The sequence below is a fragment of the Engraulis encrasicolus genome, chromosome 2 (genome assembly GCF_034702125.1).
Source record: "Engraulis encrasicolus isolate BLACKSEA-1 chromosome 2, IST_EnEncr_1.0, whole genome shotgun sequence".
In the NCBI taxonomy this organism is placed as follows: Eukaryota; Metazoa; Chordata; class Actinopteri; order Clupeiformes; family Engraulidae; genus Engraulis; species Engraulis encrasicolus.
Genome location: NC_085858.1, coordinates 51,366,466 through 51,386,867, shown reverse-complemented (window position 1 = coordinate 51,386,867; position 20,402 = coordinate 51,366,466). Strand labels below are relative to the sequence as shown.

Here is a 20,402-nt window from a genome sequence, read left to right as displayed (position 1 = left end):
ACTCGCGAGGGACAACCAAGATGTCCGTTTCGATTTTCTTAAGACCCTAAGATCGCAGATCTCAAAATGGCAGTGAAGTGAAATCGCTTGTTAATCCATGTAGGCTAGTCTACACGAAGCGAGACTCACGATTTACCTCCGATTGAGCAAGAAATCTGCCAGATTCCCAAAGCGTGCGATTGAAATCATGTCAAAATTGGGGGAAAGTCGCACGCATTAGCCCACTTCCTAACTTGGCATTTGCCTATAAGGCTGCCGTTTTATTTGGATAATTGTAAGCTGCGTTTTAACGACAGGCTGGATGTTTTTTTGCACTCTTGGTTGTTATTGAACAGCGAGTTCTATTGTTGAAGTTTGAACATTTCATTTCCACGCGGTCTGAAAATAGCCTGAGGCGCGTTTTGTTCTTGAGACTCCAAAATAACAGAAACGAGACAAAAGTATGCAATTCTTGTAGGCCTATCTATAACTTTAATCAGTGCATTAAAACATAGCACATTAATATTGTAATGGAAGTTAGGCTACACTTGAAACCGTAGGCCTAGGCCTAATAGACCTAGTCACATGGTGCGTAATTCTCTCCAAGATGCGCTGCAGGGAAATCACTTTATCATGAATGTTCATTTTCCACTTAGTCATTAGAAATGGGCTAGCCTACAGTCAGCCTATATTTTGAGGTTGCTTGTAGGCTTTTAGATTTGTGCGGCTCCGGACAGGTAGGCTATGTTTTTTTTTGTTTTTTGGTGCCAAAATGGCTCTTTGAACATTTTGGGTTGCCGACCCCTATAGGCCTACAATATAATAATATAAGTAGAGCACTGACTTTATTTGTCCTGCAGACTTACAAGGTTCAGGAGCAGGTGTTGGTGGTGCCTGTATGTCTATTCCATACAGGCGTTCCAGCGCCTTGCTATATTCATTTCCCATAATTCCTGCAATGAATGGTCAGAAACAAGCACATGTATAACTAAGTGCATTCGATTTCACATCAACGCATGCATGCGCATTTAGACAGCAATGCACTCTGGATGAAAATACTGCATGACGGTTAGATTTCCTGTCAAACTTCGAACTACGAAATTTCGTCGATGTTGCGTTGACGAGGTGACATGTCACATGGTGTCAAATTATCGCGGGATGAATGCGGCTGCAGTCAGATCTTGCAACCTCTGCAGTTGCCTATCCCCTTCAACGCTCGTCTGCGGACTGCCTCCGAGGTCACGCAGAATTTTTTTTGAATAGGCCGGAATCCTACCAGGAATTCTAAGGGAAAATTGACATTTTGGTCATATTCTAAATAATGTCAAATAACTTGAAAAGAAATGAAAAGTGTCAATTACAAGTTACTTTCATATTAAAGTAGAGAAAACACACTTTCAAATGGTATATCATTTATGGATAATTAATTGTTCAGTATTCCCATGCCTCCCATGCCAGTATTCCCATGCCTTTGATGTGGATTAAATGATAAAAATGTGATAAAATCCGATATTATCTAGGCCTATCTATCTATATATCTATATATTTAGGCCTATCTATCTATCTATCGATCTCTCTATCCATCTATCTATCTATCTATCCTTCCGTCTATCCATCCATCCATCCAGGGTCAAAGTTGAACAATGATCATGTGACGACAACAAATGTCGTTCACCCAAAAGTCCTGTTTTCAAGCGGTTTCAAGCGGTATAACTGTAATGGACTACACTAGCTAATAATGTTTGAACTAAACCATGCCAAAGACGTAAGGATAACCGTAGAAGTGTCCGCGATAGCAGACAGGACATGAATGGAGCTCTAGGAAGTTTCCCCTCCCAATTTGGCACAGGTAAGACGCGCCAGGGCATCACCGACTTTGACCGGAATTGAAGTGCTACAAACACCACGTTGGTAGGCTATTATTGGAAGTTAGCATTCAACTCAACGTCTTCGCGCACATTTTTATGAAGGACAACGTGGAGTAGTAACAGTCCTTGACTGCTTTGCCAAAGCTGACACGCAAAATGAGTAGCCAATTGTTCCATGCTGCGCTTCCTTCACGACGCGCCTGTTACGCAGAGCTGTCACTGTAAGTTGTTCCAGGAAACTAAGATAGTTGAATACCAACATATGGTTTGACTCTGAAAACACACCGAAGACAGTTTACATTTTTAAATCGGCTGGACAGTTGTGTTCGCTATTTAGGACCATGGCAGAACTCATCACAGTTGAACACCATCTCATAAGCCTAATAAAACAACTTGATCTAAAAATAGCCTAAATAGTCATACACATGTGCTGTTGACCATGAAAATAGATCGAAGAGGGTTGGAAGTTTTCATATTTAGTGTATATTGGTTGTAGAAACAGAATGGTTGTGTTTGTAGCCATCCAATCTCGGACGGCCGTCATTTGAATTGACGGCAGATTGCCAAATCGCATAAAGCGGCGCATCTCGTAATAAAATCTAAAATACTGAAAAATAATATAATATAAACATATAGTTTTTATACTGAAAGTATATCGAGGAGGGTCTGTAATATTGAGCTTAAGTGTTTGAAAGCTGGAAAAACTGCATGATGACGGCCGTTCAGCTGTATTTTCATATGAAAATATTCCGGCCGGCCGGGCCGTTCTGGTACAGATCCAGCCGGACGTTCACGGCTGTTATGGTGAGTAGCATCCAACTGCAGTTTGCAGAAGTGGGCAGGTCTGGATTTCTGAGATCCCGCCCCTCCCATTTTGGATCTCGCCCCTCCTATTTTTCCTATTATAGTAGTCTGTACAGTCCCACACCATCCCGACGTCACCCTATTTGAGAATTTGCGCCAAATGTCTTCTCCGGCGAATGCATAGTCTAGGCCTACACTATTCTATGCACACAGCTTGTATCGTGTCTTGTCGTTTGGAGTGCTAAATAAATGTATTTACTAAACACTGGACATAGAATCATTCATCAATCATAATAGGATATTCGATGGCGGTAGGCCCAAGTGTAGCACACCAGCATACATTGATGACTCTTATAGCTGCTTTGGACAATAATAATGCCTATAGGCTAATTGCGGTGTGAAGTGGTTTGTATTATGTCTCGTCGTTGGTTAAGTAAATATATTTACTAAACACTGGACATAGAATCATTCGTCAATCATAATAGCGCACCATATTTGAGAAATGGACCCAAATTATCTGGCGAATGCAGTAGGCTTATTCTATGCACACAGCTTGTTATCGTGTCTCGTCATTTGAAGTGTTAAGTAAATATATTTAGACCTACTAAACACTGGACATAGAATCATCCATCAATAGCAAATGCGTTACCCTGTATTCTAGGGAGATTGTATCGTGTCTCGTCGTTTGGAGTGTTAAGTAAATAGGCCTACATTTACTAAACACTGGGCATAGAATCATTCATCAATAATAGTGAATGCGTAGTTGGCTACACTGTATTCTATGCACACAGCTTGTATCATGTCTCGTCGTTTGGAGTGCTAATTAAATATATTTAGCCTACTAAATATATTTAATTTTCATTTTCCACGTTCCAATTGCATGAGTGTTTATTTCCATTTACATTTACATAGAATAATTTGTCCTTGACCTTACTTTCTCTTTCATAGTAAAGGAGAAGATTGAAACGGTCTCTGCAACTGCTTTAGGTTCCATTGATTTAATGATAATGTTAAGCGCTGTTAGACGGTTAAAAACAAAAGGTTAATGCTAAATGTGTCAGGGTGTCAGTTTGGAAGCGGGGCAGATGCAAGGATAGGCCTACCAAAGGCTACTGCAATGTCCTGCTCAGAGTCCAGTCCCCAATCCTAAAGAGATTGTGGCGACAGCATCCAGACTTTGGGACTTTGAAGAATGTGCTCATGCTTTTCAATGATGGGTAGGCCTATGTTTAATTTCGAGCGGATCACACATGGAGTAGCCTAATTCGCCACTGCACAGGCGTTTTACTGCCTACTTTAGTTTTCTTGTAGTAGCCTACCCATCTTTCGAATTTTAGAAACTGGCACCAAATATCTGGTCTTCAAACTAAGATACTAAGAAGAGACACTTAATATTAATTCAAATTAGACCCATGTGTTAACAAATATTACATGTAGCTTATATTTGCTAATAATAATAATAATAGCTTATATTAATTTCCCTCAGGATTAATAAATTATACTAAACAGGGTCGCGTGCTGTTCATCGCGCGGTTCACTCAAAGCTCCCCGCTCGTGTTTCCTACACTCACCAAACCATTATACATTAGTGGAGTAGAGAGAGTGGATCTACGATTTTATTTGTGAAAACTCTGCGTCTCTGCTCTGCACGGTGCAGTGACTTCCAGAGCTATTTTTCTTCCCATGTAGAAGCTTAGCGCTGCCGCTGAATGACAAGGGGGAGGCACTCGATGTGCTCAGGGGGGAGGAGGAAGATGTGCTCAGGGGGGAGGAGGGAGATGTGATCCAGACCTGCCCCCCCAGACCTGCCCCCCGCCCTGCACACTGCAGTTGAACATACTTGGTTATGGTAGCTAGAGGGTTAACTGGTTGGTCAACAACTCACTCACGTGTGTATATGGGTCTTGTCTCACACCTCTACACAAGTTTGCGCAGGTCCCCACTTCAGCTCCTCCTCACTGCCTGTCCCCCCACTCCTCACACGTGGTGTGTTGGTAGAGCAAATCGGTGCGAGCTCATCGTCTCGTTCATATTTGTGGCCGACTGTAAATGCGCTGTATTTAATAACACCCACATCGTGACAACAAGTTCTCGCTCACGTGCCTTTTGCAACATCGACGCTCGCAACAAAGTCGTATGCGCCTATTGTCAATTGCCTATTGTACCTTATCTCAAAGCTCGCGTGGCATGAATTTTATAATTTAGCTTCTTTCAACGCAGCTCGATTAGCACCAGTCAATACAATTATTAGGCAGGCTACAGGCCTACTTCAGTGATCCGTTGTTACCAAGGAGGTCTACATACTTCATTGGTTGTTACACTTACACATTAATCAAAATGAGTCTGATAGGCTAATAGTCTAATCTTCCAGAAAGCTACAGGATGTATTGGCTAGCCTACATAGGCAACAGTCTACTTTCACTTTCAATTTCAAACGAGTAGGCCTATGTTTCATAGGCTATTCACTGCATGGAAATGCATGAAATGAAGCCTGCTTCTTTGACTTTGTAGGCTAGTAATAGCCTACCGGTATTAAAACGAATGCTCCGAGTCACCTGTCAAAACTGGACCAAAGTCTGCAGAAAAGCACTCCACGTCGATGCCGGACCACAAGAAGAGAAACCTTACCGCACCCTTACAGAATGTAAAACGTTTGTTTCTGTTTCGATTTACAACTCCTGCACAGGCTACTGAGAAGTCACGACACATCCTGCAGGGACCTACACCGCGAGCAAACGTTCAAAAACGCAAGGTGTACGCATCTGGTGTATGCTTTAGTGTGCATGCATAGTCTAATAGCCTGCAAGGCAAATCGCTTTTAAACTTTATTGTAGGCCTATCACATATGTAGAGTAGAGGAGTGTAGAGTGCTTTTATTGTCACTATATAAATATAGTGAGATTATGTTTAGTAGCAACCCACAAATGCCCACAAAATAAAAGATATATTAACAGTAAATAAATAATATATAAAAATCCATAAAAATCCATGTGCATCTCAGTATCGATAGTCCTGAAGTATTAAGGGGGGGCAGGTGACGTATTGAGTGCAAAAGTCTAATGGCAGAAGGATAAAAACTGTCCTTCATTCTCGTAGTGCGGGCACGCAGAGTCCTAAAGCGCCTGCCAGATGGTAGCATGGTGAAGAGCCTGTGACCAGGGTGTGTGTGATCTTTAAGGATGTTTAATGCTCTGTTTGTGCAGCGTGTATGGTGGATCTCCTCAAGTGTGGGTAGTTGGCATCCAATGATTCTCTCTGCTGTTTTAATGATGCGCTGTAACATCTTCTTGTTGTCGTGTGTGCAGCTGGTGTACCAAGATGTAATGCTGTATGTAATTACTGATTCAATTGTACACCTGTAGAAGTTAGTGAGCAGATCTCGTGGTAGCTGGGCCTTCTTTAGAGTCCGAAGGAAATATAGCCTTTGGGATCCCTTTTTAGCCATTGCAGAGGTGTCGGCGCTCCATGACAAGTCCTCGCTGATGTACAACCTCCACTGGCTCCCCTCCGATGTTGATGAGTTGGTGTTAGTGGTTGCCCTGGCCACACCGCCTGAAGTCCAGGATCACCTCCTTCGTTTTCTTGGAGTTCAGGGCCAGGTTGTTGTCTTGGCTCCAGCGTGCCAGCTGCTCCACCTCCTCTCTGTAGGCCGTCTCGTTGTTGTCAGAGATCAGGCGAATCACGGTTGTTTCGTCAGCAAATTTAATGATGGTGTTTGTATGTATGTATGTAGGCCTACTGTAGTGAGGATGCTGAGTATGAAACTGCAATTCAGCAGAACGTAGGCCTGATCTACAGAACAGGCCTAAATGCTTTTTTTTCAGTCTGTGTAGGCCTAGGCCTATTTGCAGAGTATTAGGCTATATCAAAATGAGTTCTCAATTAGCTAGTTCCACACCTTCAGCAGGCCAAGAGTTGGCATTCACAGTGGTTCAAACTATTTAACTGCATGTTATACGCCAGCACAGCCTGTAGCCTAATGTGTTTTTTTTTTTTTTAAATAGCTGTGTTAGGCTATTATGTATGGAAACTATCCAGGGGTTCGTTCCCCATAGCTAAGTCTGTTAGAACCTGACTAGGTTTAGATACAGGTGCAACCCACAAGGGCTGCGTTTCCCAAAAACTCTTCAGTAGTACTTAAGCCTAAGTAGTACTTAAGTATGAGGGCCCCCCTAGGCAATATACCACATCACTAAAAGTTTATGCATACAATCCTTTTATAAGCCTACATACAATATTTTTTTCTAACACATGCAAATAAAATGGTTGCGCCAAGTGCATGTGCGAGGTAAATAAATAGTGCATGTAGTCAGATAAACTTGTAGTGATTATGTGAGACCTATATCTGATAAAATGCCTAGGAGGCCCATCATACTTAAAGGGGTATGCCACTATTTTGGGGCAATTTAAAAGAGGGAGCATGTCGCTAAGCTAGTGAAAGTCAATGCATCCGTGTAGCATGCTACATGCTACAGTGATCCATTGACTTTCACTAGCTTAGCTACATACTCCCTCTTTTAACTTGTCTTAAAGCAAGACAACGCTTAACATGAAAAATAAGACACTTAACCACCTTTATAAACCCCAGCCAACGGTTTTAACTGTATTAAGCCCAAAAATAGTGGCATACCCCTTTAAGTACTAGTTAGGCTTAAGTACTAGACCTATTTAAGAGTTTTTTGGGAAACGCAGCCCAGGTTGGTGTGGGGGGTAATGAACCATGCTCTCCCCTATCCTCCTCCATAACTGAGGCATGGTATCCTGCCGTACTGCTCCCTGGGGGCGCCTTTTGGGGCTGCCCCCTTGCAAGAGTGAGATATAAATGCAATGTCATTGGGTGCAGTGTGGAGTGAGCTGTGGAGTTGCTGTGTCATAATGACAATTGGAGTTGGAGTTTCCCAGTTGGGCTTTCAGTTCACAAAACACAGGTGTTTCCCAAATCACATTCACAAGTACATTTTTCTTGCAATAGATGTCTCGGTTAGCCTAGTAAACTAGCTAGGCTAGGTCTCTGTGGTATTACAATTCTGGGTGATGATGACGGAGAAATCAAAGGTCAACAATGGCGACAAAGAAAATGAAGTGGATACATAGGCACGAAACATAGGCTATGCATGCCATTTTTAGCACACTCCCGACTTCCTGGTGTCCTGTCAGAACTCAACAGGACCATGATACTGCCTCCCTCTTCCCAGAGCCATTTAATAACAGAGTTACGCAAACCGGGGACCAGGAAGTCGGTTGGTGATGTGATTCGCGTAGATTAAAATGTTTCTTAACAGTAAACTTCTGTTCGTTGGAAACTAACACAGAACCATCACATACCAAACAAAGATTAAGTACAAACAAATTACATTACCTTTACCACATTTTCTGTGTTCTACGGCCACCTCCTGGAACTAAGTAACTTCTAATAGAACTAAAGTCAATGGGGATTTCCATGTTAACGCTCCGTGAGGCTCCATGAGAGCCGCCATTGCTGTGGAAAGATTGGTCCATAGAGGTCTATGGGAGTGGCGTAACTCTGATATTAGATGGCTCTGCCTCTTCCCATATGCACCTCTCCCCCATCACCCTACAGTGCTACAGTATAACAAAAATAACATCTGGCATGTGGATAAGAGCTGTTTACACTTAAGCTACATGGATATTTTTGAAGATGCGTTGGTTTGGGCCTCTTGTTTAAACATAAACAGAGGTGTTTTTTTTTTAACTACTAGCGTTAGTGTAAGGTGCTGTTTCCACGTAGCAGGATATTTTTTTAGCAGGGTATTTTTTTCTCCTGCTAGGTGTAAACGCAACATGTGGATAAAAAAAATCCTCCATTGTAACAAATGCATTTCAGACCCCTAAACAGGATATTTTTTTCTCCTGCAATTTTTTTCTCCTGCACCTGGATTTTTAAATATCTGCTACGTGGAAACGGAAGGCCAAAACCAATGCAAAACCAATACAAGCAAATATCCACATATAAAAATATACAGCTACGTGGAAACGGCACCTAAGTTCTGGCCAGGCCATGGTAGTCAAGAGCTTGCTGTGTATTTCTCTCAGGTGCTCTAGATCAGCTAATTAACTCTCTTTGCTCCTCATTTGTCAGTTTCAAATTTGGTGCGTCTCTGTTTTTTTCCCCAACTCCTGGCTGCTCGCTTCTTCACAACCCACCGCCTCAACAGCACCACCTTGTGGTGTATGACATGGCATGGGCTTCTCCTTGTTACGTTGCCTGCTCTGTTCATGGGGGAAATGTTTGCTCTCCTAGTCTTAAATTGGGTGACCATTCCCTTCTGCTGCCATCCCCTGAATCTCAGCCTTCCGTGGTGCTCATGGATACCAGGGGACTCCTCTGAACAGAGCCATACCGCCAAATCTAATTCATAACTATTCAATAAAGAAATTGCATTCACTATTTCTTGTCATGTTTCTTGACTGTAATTGTCCTAGAAATCTCCTTAAAAACTCCTGTAAATTATAAAGGCTAAAATGCACTTGTCAAAATGGTGATTTCGTTTTCATCCACGTCATGTTTATGTGTAACTTGATTAAATAATATCAGCATTAAAAAATGTCTGCAAACGTTTATAGTCCAGGAGCCCAGGGGGGTCTACCTAGTTGGGAAGGTTACCAATTTTTATGGGTACTATGATGTCTGGCATGGTCCCCAGATAGAGGAACAGCACGTCTGCCGGGTTCCCTCGGGTGGGTGTGGCAAGGAGGGGGTAAAACTGGCACCCAAAAAATGGGCTAGATCAGTTGGTGAGGTTACCACTTGGAACCTGTTGTAAATTGTTCATCATAGTCCCCTGATAGAGAAATGACCACTGCCAGACATTTTTAGTGGTGGGTTACCCCCGGCAGACGCCCCCGTATGATGATACCCCCAAAAATGGGCTAGATCAGTTGGTGAGGTTACCACTTGGAACCTGTTGTAAATTGTTTGTCATGGTCCCCTGATTGAGGAATGGCCACTGCCAGACGTTTTTGATGGTGGGCGGGGCTTGCCAGACATCATTAACTGGGGGGTAAAAAGTGGGCTAGATCAGTTGGTGAGGTTACCACTTGAAATCTCTTGTAAATTGTTCATCATAGTCCTCTGATAGAGAAATGACCACTGCCAGACATTTTCAGTGGTGGGGGATCCCCGGCAGACGCCCCCGTATGATGACATCCCCAATATAGGCTATGTCATTCACATAAGGTTTGAACCAGACATGGTACAAAAAGACCAATGAGACCATTTTTTTTTAGATAATTCCAACATCGAGAAATGATTGGAATGGGCAATATGTTCATAGAAACATGTTTTGGGTACTTTTTAGGACAAAAATGACTTTAATTTAAATCCGGATAGGAACCAGTGGGCAGGCTTTCAAAATCAATGCAAAGATGACATGTTTCTGATTTAAAAGAATGGTGGGCAGCATATTTAATTAATATTTACAAAATAATAAATCAGTATGTACTATTATGACCAAAGTACAGTAACTTTTGCAGCTAAAAATGTCTCTTTCAAAATTGCAGACAATGTATATCTCCCTTTTCATGTATGGAAATTGCAATTTTCCTAGTCATAATGAATACTTAAATACTTAATCAAATATTCCACCTTAAAGCAATTCGTGGACAAATTGCGCTGATATTGAAAGCCTGTGAATTGTACTAAGAAATTGCACTACTACATGCACTACTGCACCATTGTATGTTAACAGCAATTTGAAATTCCCACTTTCCAGCAGCTCTGAAGATTTAGAATCAAAATACTTAACATAGGCATACACAGCAGCAGGGTGTGTTGCATATTGCAGGTGTTCAGGCCGTTGCTGTGAGGTATAGCATGCACATGTACAGTTCCATTGGCGTGTGTGCATGTGTGTCAGACATCCAATCCAATAACAAATTCATCCACCCACCCAGGGCCTCTTCTTGTTGATATTGTATACTCTCAGTCAAATGTTCCACAGAGGAGGTGATTTCTGCCATCCACCCAGCCATTACCTGGACAGAATGAGTAATATGAGAGAATGCTCTGATATGTGAGGATGCTGGGCATAGACTTCAATTCAGCATTCAACACCATAATAGTATATTTCATGTACAGAATGTGCAAGCTGGGCCACTGACCATCCACACAGCACCCATCTCTGACTTTGTTACTGGGTTATAGAGAGTGAACTACACAAAATTCTTAGGGAGGACATCTGCTGGAACAACCCTTCACCATTGATTAAGCCCACCAATGCCACTGCTTCCTGGGTAAAGTTGAGTGGGCAATTTCACCTTCCATCCATCATGAACATTTGTTCAGCTAGTGCCACTCATTCAAGTTGGCCCATAATGTGCTCTGTGGCAAGTACGTTTGCTGGGTCCCCTACCAGAGTCCACAGCATGGATGGGATGCCAGGAGACATGCCAGTACACCAAGGGACATGGAGGAGGCCAGAAGAGAGTTTACACTCCAGCAGCGGGATACAACAGCAGTGTAGGAATGGGATTGACCTAGAACACAAATCACCCCCCTAAAACAACTGCATCAAGTCTTTACACCGTTTGCTGTGCACGAAACCCACTCTGTTCTCCAAGATATATCTACTACTTTTATTACTGCTGCTGATAATGTATGGGCTCTAGTATGTATTTATGGCTGCCATGGCTGTAGGTTGACATGATCTTTGTTGTGTACTTAAGGATATATTATTTGTTTGCACAGATAGGCCTACATACACTATACCTATGGAACTGTACCTCACAAGAACTGCTTGGCCCCTGCAAAACACACACACACACACACACACACGCGCACGCGCACGCGCACACACACACACACACACACACACACACACACACACACACACACACACACACACACAATGTGACTGCACCTTAGTATCTCACAATAACTGCCTGGGCCCTGTAACATGCATCACACCATTGCTACGCCCCCACATTGACATAGCTCTATTTATTTGTTCATCACTTTATTATTTCTCAATACTTGAATAATTTTACTGGTCCTGTCTTGCACTTTAATGTCTGTCAGTTAATGTCAGTCCTGTGTATGTCTATGTTGGGGAATTTGAGTAAATTGGGCCACTTTGGGCCATTCACTTATATGCAAAAAAAGTGGCCAAATTTACCTGAATATGATTTCAATATTCAGAACTGCCGGACAGTGGAAATTTCAAATTGCTGTTAACATACGTACAGTGGTGCAGCAGTGCATATAGTGCATATAGTGCAATCACAGGCTTTCAATGTCGGCATATTTTGTCCATGAATTGCTTATAGGTGCGTTGTGTAATTTATTTGGTTGTTCATTTCCCAGAATCCATACAGCCCATTCAAAATATTACCTTTTGATGAATATTAACCACCACCATCAAATTCTAAGTATTCTTATGGCTGGGAAAATTGCACTTTTCATACATGCAAAGGGGGAACTTCTCAATTGTCTGCCATTTTGAAATAGACATTTTTAGCTGCAAAACTTACTTCACTTTGGTCATAATAGTAAATATTGGTTCATTATTTTGTAAAAATGAGTGAAATATTCTGGCCACCATCCTACAAAATGCACTTTTTAAGTCAGAAACACTTCATCTTTGCATTGTTTTTGAAAGCCTAAACACTGATTCCTGTTCGAAATGTGATATCTGTTAAATTAAAGTCATTTTGTCCTAAAAAAGTACCCAAAACATGTTTCTATAAATATATTGACCCTTCCAATAATTTCTCCATGTTGGAATTATCTAAAATGGTTCAAACCTTATGTGAATGACATAGCCTATATTGGGGATGTCATCATACGGGAGCGTCTGCCGGGGGTCCCCCACCACTGAAAATGTCTGGCAGTGGTCATTTCTCTATCAGAGGACTATGATGAACAATTTACAAGAGATTTCAAGTGGTAACCTCACCAACTGATCTAGCCCACTTTTTACCCCCCAGTTAATGATGTCTGGCAAGCCCCGCCCACCATCAAAAACGTCTGGCAGTGGCCATTCCTCAATCAGGGGACCATGACAAACAATTTACAACAGGTTCCAAGTGGTAACCTCACCAACTGATCTAGCCCATTTTTGGGGGTATCATCATACGGGGGCGTCTGCCGGGGGTAACCCACCACTAAAAATGTCTGGCAGTGGTCATTTCTCTATCAGGGGACTATGATGAACAATTTACAACAGGTTCCAAGTGGTAACCTCACCAACTGATCTAGCCCATTTTTTGGGTGCCCGTTTTACCCCCTCCTTGCCACACCCACCCGAGGGAACCCGGCAGACGTGCTGTTCCTCTATCTGGGGACCATGCCAGACATCATAGTACCCATAAAAATTGGTAACCTTCCCAACTAGGTAGACCTCCCCGGGCTCCTGGACTATTAAGTAGGCCTAACTAGCACCTACAGTAAGACCATTGGTAATCTGTCTTGGGTGTTTACTTGCGCTCTCTATAGACTTTATGTACAAGTCCATTGGGTTGTACTGTTTATGCATCTGTAAACAGGCCAAACACGTCAATAATAATAGGCTACATTTGTTATCAAAAGAAAATAATCTTGAGTTGCTTTTACTTTGCAACACAGGGTCAATCATCTCCTTAGAATTCTACATTGTCTGTTAGGGGGACATGCTGTATAGAAGTCAGAAGGAGAGGTCTTAACTGTCTGCTAATTGTTCTGATTCATGAAAAAGATATGGAAACGTCATTGTCCAGTGAAGAAATTCATGGAAACAACTTTCTTTAACAATGCCGTGCAAAAGAGATGTAAAGATATTGCGATACTGGGTGGCGATGATGGACCAATTAGGTTGGACCAATTGGAAACTGTGTGTAAGAAGCACACTCCACAATGTCAAACATACATGTGAGAATGAGAGAATATCTGTTGGTATCTAAGGGACACTGTGCAGGAAATGGTCAAAAAAGGTACTGCAACTATGCTGTTCATTGAAACTGGGCTGTCTATTGCCAAATTTGATCTTTACATGAAAGTTTTCAAAGTAATAAACAAATATTTTCTTTTATGGTCCAAGTACAGTCATTTTTGCAGCTAAAATGGCTATTTTTGGAAATACAAAATGGCGGACCATGGAGAAGATCCCCCAATTCATGTATGAAAAGTGCAATTTTTCCTGGCATAATGAATACTTAGAATTTGATGGTGGCGGTAAGTATTCATGAAAAAGGTAACATTAGTGAATGGGCAGCATGAATTCTCGAAATAAACAACTAAAAATATCACACAGTGTCCCTTTAAGTTCCAGAAATAGATAAAGAAACCCAATTGTGAAGAAATTCAGACAAGCAGGTTTTATTAACAAGATAGATAGAACAAGAAGATATTGTGATGCTGGTTGATGATGTTGAACAAATCAAAGGACAACAATGACAAAGACAACAAAGTGAACATATGGATGTCATTTTTGAGTGTGACTGTGTAGTCATTTTCTAGTCATTGTCTCTTAATCTCTTCGAGACTTGGCCTGACCTTGAGCATAACCATTAATGTTTCCCAAACGGCATGAATGACCCGCCTCCCATGGTTTGCTACTGGTCGAGGCCAGAAAAGGCTGTGCTGAAGATTTCTCAGCCCCAATAGAACGTCTCTGCTTAAACTACATCACTGCCTTCAACACACATCTTCTCAGGGCTGTTGGAGCTGCTCAAAGTTGTTTGCTTCCTGACAACCTGGGTGGAGTTCCCAAAGGAGCTCAGAAATTATATTTGTATTGCTCCTGGCTGGACTAGAACATACCTGTTAACTTTGAGCTACCAAAAATCAGGAAAATTCCCATATTCGCGAATTTTTATATAGGCCAACAGAGAGTCAACAGGACAGTGTGGAGTTCTGCTTTTCACAACAATCCGCATGTGAGGCCAGTCCTGTCCAAAATCCAACACAGTGTATGTTTTAAAAGTAGCATGTAGGCCTACAGCGTGAAAAACAATGAAATATGATTTTACAATACATTACAATACTGTACATTTTACAATAGTAGCATAATTTTAGCAAGCTACAACATCACAGCATTTGGGGAAACACTTCAACATCTTGATAGAGTAGAGAGCAGTAGACTAGAGTGCTTTATTGTCACTATATAAATACAGTGAGATTAAGTATTCTTAGCTGACAATTCCTGCTCTTATCTAGGCTACATTCTTTTACAAATGCCAGGGGGGTTCGTAATGTATGCAGGGTGGCACCGTGATGTTGAAATATATATAGTCCTCTACCGTGAATCTCAGCATGTGAAGGGAAACTACTTGCATTTCGCAATAAACCAATAACTAACTGAATTTCTGCTTCACTGATGCATTCTGTTGCAAAAGTCATGGACTAGTGTCTGTTTTCACATTGATCTATGGTGGCACAGTGTTGTTGGATTCTCCCAACTGGACAAAAAGTCAGCCTACACTCGCGTTGCGATGTGCGCATCGCATCGGTATTGAGAACTGCCGCTACTCGCGGTTAGCTTTCAAATAGACCCATTCAGAGTCGACGTCCTCATGTGTGCGCATCGTTGACTCAAACACACCAGAGATATTGTAAGGATATTACGAGAGACTCCACTTTTCTGGGTGGTACTGCACTCTAGAGGGAGACTGCTAGGAGAACTGCAGGCATGGGTGAAATCGGGAGTGGTTATTCTGTATGTAATACTGGGTGACAGTGCAGACACTAAAGAGAGAAAAACTGCCGTTCTGAAGCGTGTACGTTGATAAAAAAAATAGAGATTCTGAAAAGTACACTTGCTATGCTATTTTGAGAGGGAAGAGACTGTTCCAGAAGCATAGGAGATGTTTGTTGTTACAAGACATTAAACTATTGACTGGACTGATGACATCGCCAGGAAAACCCGTGTCCGTGGTGCCCACTGCATATCTGAGCATGGACGGTTTTGAGGCAGTGGTGCGCACGCAGCCAAATTATGTCATACCTGTTTACAAACTCTAAAGGGGTCTATAGAACGCATAACAAGGAAGAATCGGTCGGTTTGCTGCTAGGACAAGGTGTTAAAAAGTAGCATGGAACGAAGTTATATCCCACCTCTGACTTGCTTTGATGCAGGTGGGTCTTGGAAATACTGTGTGACTGCCTAAGTCTCAGGAATAGATAGACTTTTTTTTTCTTCGAGCACACTTGATTATGCGGGACAAACTGTCAAGGGGTCTTCACTACACTAAGTCAACACGGAAAATGTAATGACAGTCCTCACAACCTCTTGTAGGAATTCAGCCTACACTCCTGGTGTGTCCCATGAATGACCTGGTTGACCTACTACTGTAGATGTACAGTAGACTTACTGCAAAAAATACAAATAATGTACTGCAAAATACTGCAGATGCACTGTTTACACATGTTCTGGTTTCAGTCATCTATTTGTTCCACGTGGTCGTTGGCAAAGTTGAGGATGCCTTTGAGAGCGGAGAGAAGCAGAATATCAAGATCATTGCGCAGCTCAATTTCCTCATGGTAGTTCTTCACTGGGTAAATGTAGTTCATGGGGACACCCAGTTTGCTTTCGCACTCCAGCATCTGAACACAAACACACACACACACACACGCACACGCACACGCACACGCACAATAATGTCATTGGTTGCTTTAGGCAAAACTTTTCTTTTTTTCTTTTTTAAAAAACTTTTTGTCCAATTGACTTTCACTAGGAGATGCATTTAACACTGGAGAAAATGGAACACGCACACGCACACGCACACACACACCTTTTCTTTGATCTTCTTGCTCCTGTAGATCATCTTCATGTCTTTGTTGACTTGAGGACAGGCTTTATCCACCATTGTCATGACAATAACTTGAGGGATTCCTACAGAAAGATCACAGTGATTTCTTTTACATACAGTATTTGCTATTTCACATGCAACATAACCACACATACTGTATGTGACTAGTCAAATGAAAACTGTGTGTCTTTAAAAGAAAATTTGAGAAATCACAAATAAAGTTGGATTTTTTTGTGATTTTGTGACATCTTGAAGAAGCTTCTCAGTGCTTCTGAAGACAGTATTGGTTTGCCTAAAAGCACACATTTTCTGGTAACACTTAATAATAATGTCTGCTTTGTAAAGACTTAGAAAATAATTAACTAATGATGAACAAAATATTAGCAAATGTTTTTATTATTAACTAAGTTTTATTAATGCTTCAAAACTTAAGTTGTGATAGGCCCCTGCTCATGTGTTTAGAAGGTGCAGGATTCAGTAAAAAATGATGTATAAAAAGAAGACAATCCGCACACTTAAGTAATTAAAGCTTCATAAAATATCTGCAAATGATATATTCAAGATTTTACTGTAACACTTTATTTAAGGGTTACATCTAACACTAATACATACAATATTAATGCCTGTGTAAGTAACTTGTAATGTTCTAAGCAAAATCAGACAGTTGTTAGACATTTATTCGCAAATGTCTTGTTCCTGCAGAATAAGGGATTTATTACTAATATAAACTTAGTAAGGACCTATTACACCTAGATTTCTATTTATGAGTAAGCAGTAAGTGCCGGAATACAATGTGTATAAGCTCCAGCCCAGATGGCTTAGGGCACCCGCACTAGGGCCCCCACTCTACCCACGCCCCCCTTGGGCAGCAAAGTGTAAGAAAGTAAATGATAATGTAATGGTAAAGCTATATATTTAATTCTCATTGATTCCATTTCAAAAGCAACAGAAGACCTTATATAGCAAGGATTGGACGTTGACTTCTCAATGATGGTGGGGTGGTGAGATGTTATTTTTTCATATACCCTACCAATTAGTTTATACGATACCAATTAATATAACAATGAGTAATAGTTTGAAAGCAAAACTAAGCTATTCCTTTGTGTTAAATAAGTTCATGTTTGAGAAATTTAGCTCTAAGAAGTGCAGTGTATGATGGGTACGCCCTTCGTCAGAAATGCAATGCATGGCCAATGCAGCAATGATATTTCTGTTGTTAAGTACATGGCAAATTGTTAGGATAACAACTAAATTGCACGATTGAGGGGAGGTGCTAAGGACGTTGGTAGGCTCAGAGCTGGGCAGGTTGTCTGTAGATTGTGTACCCATCATGCACTGCACTTCTCGGAGCTAATATTCTCAAACATTAACTTAATTATAACAAAGGAATAGTTAAGTTTCGCTTCAAAACTATTACTCTTCATAATGTTCTGCATTTATCGTAGGGTTTTTACAATTACGTAAAACTAAGTGGTACATGAAAAAATAAATATCTCACCACCCTAACGTGATTGAGAGGGGTACGTACAATCCTTGCAATATAATGGCTCCTGTTACCACTACTACAATGCTCTGAATGAGAGAAAAGTAGTTTCCCAAGCTTATAAAAGGACTGTCAGTAGATATACCCTTACACTTTGCTGATCAGGGTGGGATAAATTATGGGGGATTGGGTAATGGTGGGGCCCGCTTCTCCGAAATGTTGGCTTCGCCTCCGACAGGACACTAGGTTGCCCTGTGTGCCTCCACCTATAGGCAAATCTTGTAAACACGTTTGTGCGCCAAAATGCTGGGTGGCAGAAAGAGCTGAGATAACAGCATTCACTATTTGTGTACAATGTGGAATCCCTGACATGAAACCTCACATTTTGGCAGAAACTTAGCTGATTGAAACAAAACGGTTTTGAAAGCTGTGTAGTTGGTCACATACAGTATATTCGTTTTTCATGTTACAAAAGCACCCAGATAAGCCTCATGACTCATTAAAGAACTGTGCAATGAAATCTAGTTCCATTCAATACCCGCGATAAGACTATTATTATCTACATTACATTACCGTCACCAGCTGCAAGCCCAAACATCACAATTTGCTAAGCTGATTTTCATTTTATTGTATAGCTTTTACATTTTACGGTATAGTCTTACATGTATAGTTTTACATTTTACGGTAAAATTATGGCAGCAGTGGTTGCCGAAGCCTACCGTTAAATAAATAACTTAATGGTATTATTATTTTTTACATTTTACGGTAAAATTATGGCAGCAGTGGTTGCCAAAACGTACCATTAAATAAATTACGGTAAAAAATTATATGATATTTTTACGGTGAAATAATGGTAGTAGTAGATATCAAAACTATACCGTTAAATTATGGTAAAAGTTTCCCCTCATGTACGGCAAAAAAATGTGTTTACATTTTAAAACGCTGTGATGTTTGCAGTATTTTACCGTTAAAAAAAAGTATTGTACCGTTAAAGTGTGTGTGTGTGGGGGGGGTATGGGGCTAAGTGAATGAGTGTGTGTGGATGTGAGTGTGTGTGTCTGCATAAGGGGGGGTAATAAGGTGAGTGAAGGTGTGTCTGTGTGTGTGTGGGGGGGGGGGACGGATTATATTCAGGTGAGTCCAATTATAGAGTTACAATCAGACAACTGATTGGACTGATTATACTCAGGTGAGTCCAATTATAGAGTTGCAATCACAGACAACTGATTGGACTGATTCTACTCACTGGAGTCCGATAAACCTCAACCTAGGACCAGTCTAGTATCATCAATGAAGGGCATGCAAATGCATTCCTTATTTAAAAAAGGCCTGAAAATAACCTTAAGGAAAATGAAGGCCACAGCTAGCGGGGCAGGCAAGCTAACAAACAAGCTAGTTAGCAAGCCATACAGCCACCCTTACAACGTGACCTGCTAGCCGGGCCGGCCAGGCCAGGCCAGGTGAGGGCAGGCCAGCCGGCCGGCCGGCCTTACAACCAGTCAGCCAGCTAGCTAGCAACCAGTGAGCGGTACAATACAACAGTCCCGGTTTAAATACATGTTCAAGTGAACCATGTGACCCGAGTGATGAGGCATTTTGCAGGTGCAGGCACTAAGTTAATCATTGCATGACAGCCCTTAGCACTCAGTTGAGGTCAGGAATTGATTGACAGATTGATTTGGATGAAGTAGAATGACAGTTTCAAATAGGATAGGATACTGAATCAAGGGATTGCTGTCCCAGGTAGAGTTTTTCAAATTATGCTAGCCTATAGGTATATTTTACACATTAAATGAGGTTAAACTGTAGGCTGTTACCGGAGAAATATATAAGTTACAGTGAATTACTGCAAAATGTGCAAACTGTTGCCATTTGCAGTCCTTAACTGTTGCACAGTTTATTCAGTTGCCAGCTTCACTGTTGTCAAATCTACAATGTGGAGGCACCTGGAGCCAAGCAGACAGGCAATCTGTTTTCTGTGGAGTAATTAATATTTAATTCATGATAACCTCCATTGCTTTCTGTTGGGTAAGATGAATGTAAAAAAGGATATTCTGAATTTTATAGAGGTTTACTTTGTCAATTTGCCTCTCAATCAAAAACTCTGATGGCAAAGCCTCAAAGTCCAATAAGGGAAATTTTGCGCAGGATGAACACATGCAGAGGGTTGTACTACTTAATCAAATAGCGTGTTGACATCAAACTCTGCCTGTTACAACCAGCCTATCAGTGGTTTGACAAGTTGGAACAAGTGCAACCACAAGAGATCTATTGGACAAAAAGAGGACTCACAAAGCCTAACACGACCAGAAAGAGCACCTACTTTTTGTAGTATACACAATGTGAAGAAAAGCAGAACAGAGTTATTTGTCTGTTGGTTCACAATTTGGTTCAATTACAGAGGATTGAGTTTGGTTCACTTATAGGGGACTCAACAAAAATGGCTGCTCATGTTGCCAAAATATTTGACATTTGGGGGGGCATGGTTTTCATAACTCTCTGGGGAGTTAAACCAAAAATACTAG

At 41.3% G+C, this 20,402-nt stretch overlaps 1 protein-coding gene across 1 annotated transcript in view; it reads right to left on the bottom strand.

The window, feature by feature from the left end:
• Positions 1–13,946: 13,946 nt before the first annotated feature.
• LOC134440478 (interferon-induced protein 44-like) overlaps positions 13,947–20,402 on the bottom strand; it is a 31,268-nt gene continuing 24,812 nt past the window's right edge. The window contains exons 8-9 of the mRNA XM_063190577.1: positions 16,377–16,477; positions 13,947–16,188 (exon numbers count right to left, since the gene is read on the bottom strand). Of these exons, the coding sequence (XP_063046647.1) occupies positions 16,021–16,188; positions 16,377–16,477 (269 nt within the window). The 3' untranslated portion in view covers positions 13,947–16,020. The remainder of the gene's footprint in view (positions 16,189–16,376; positions 16,478–20,402) is intronic.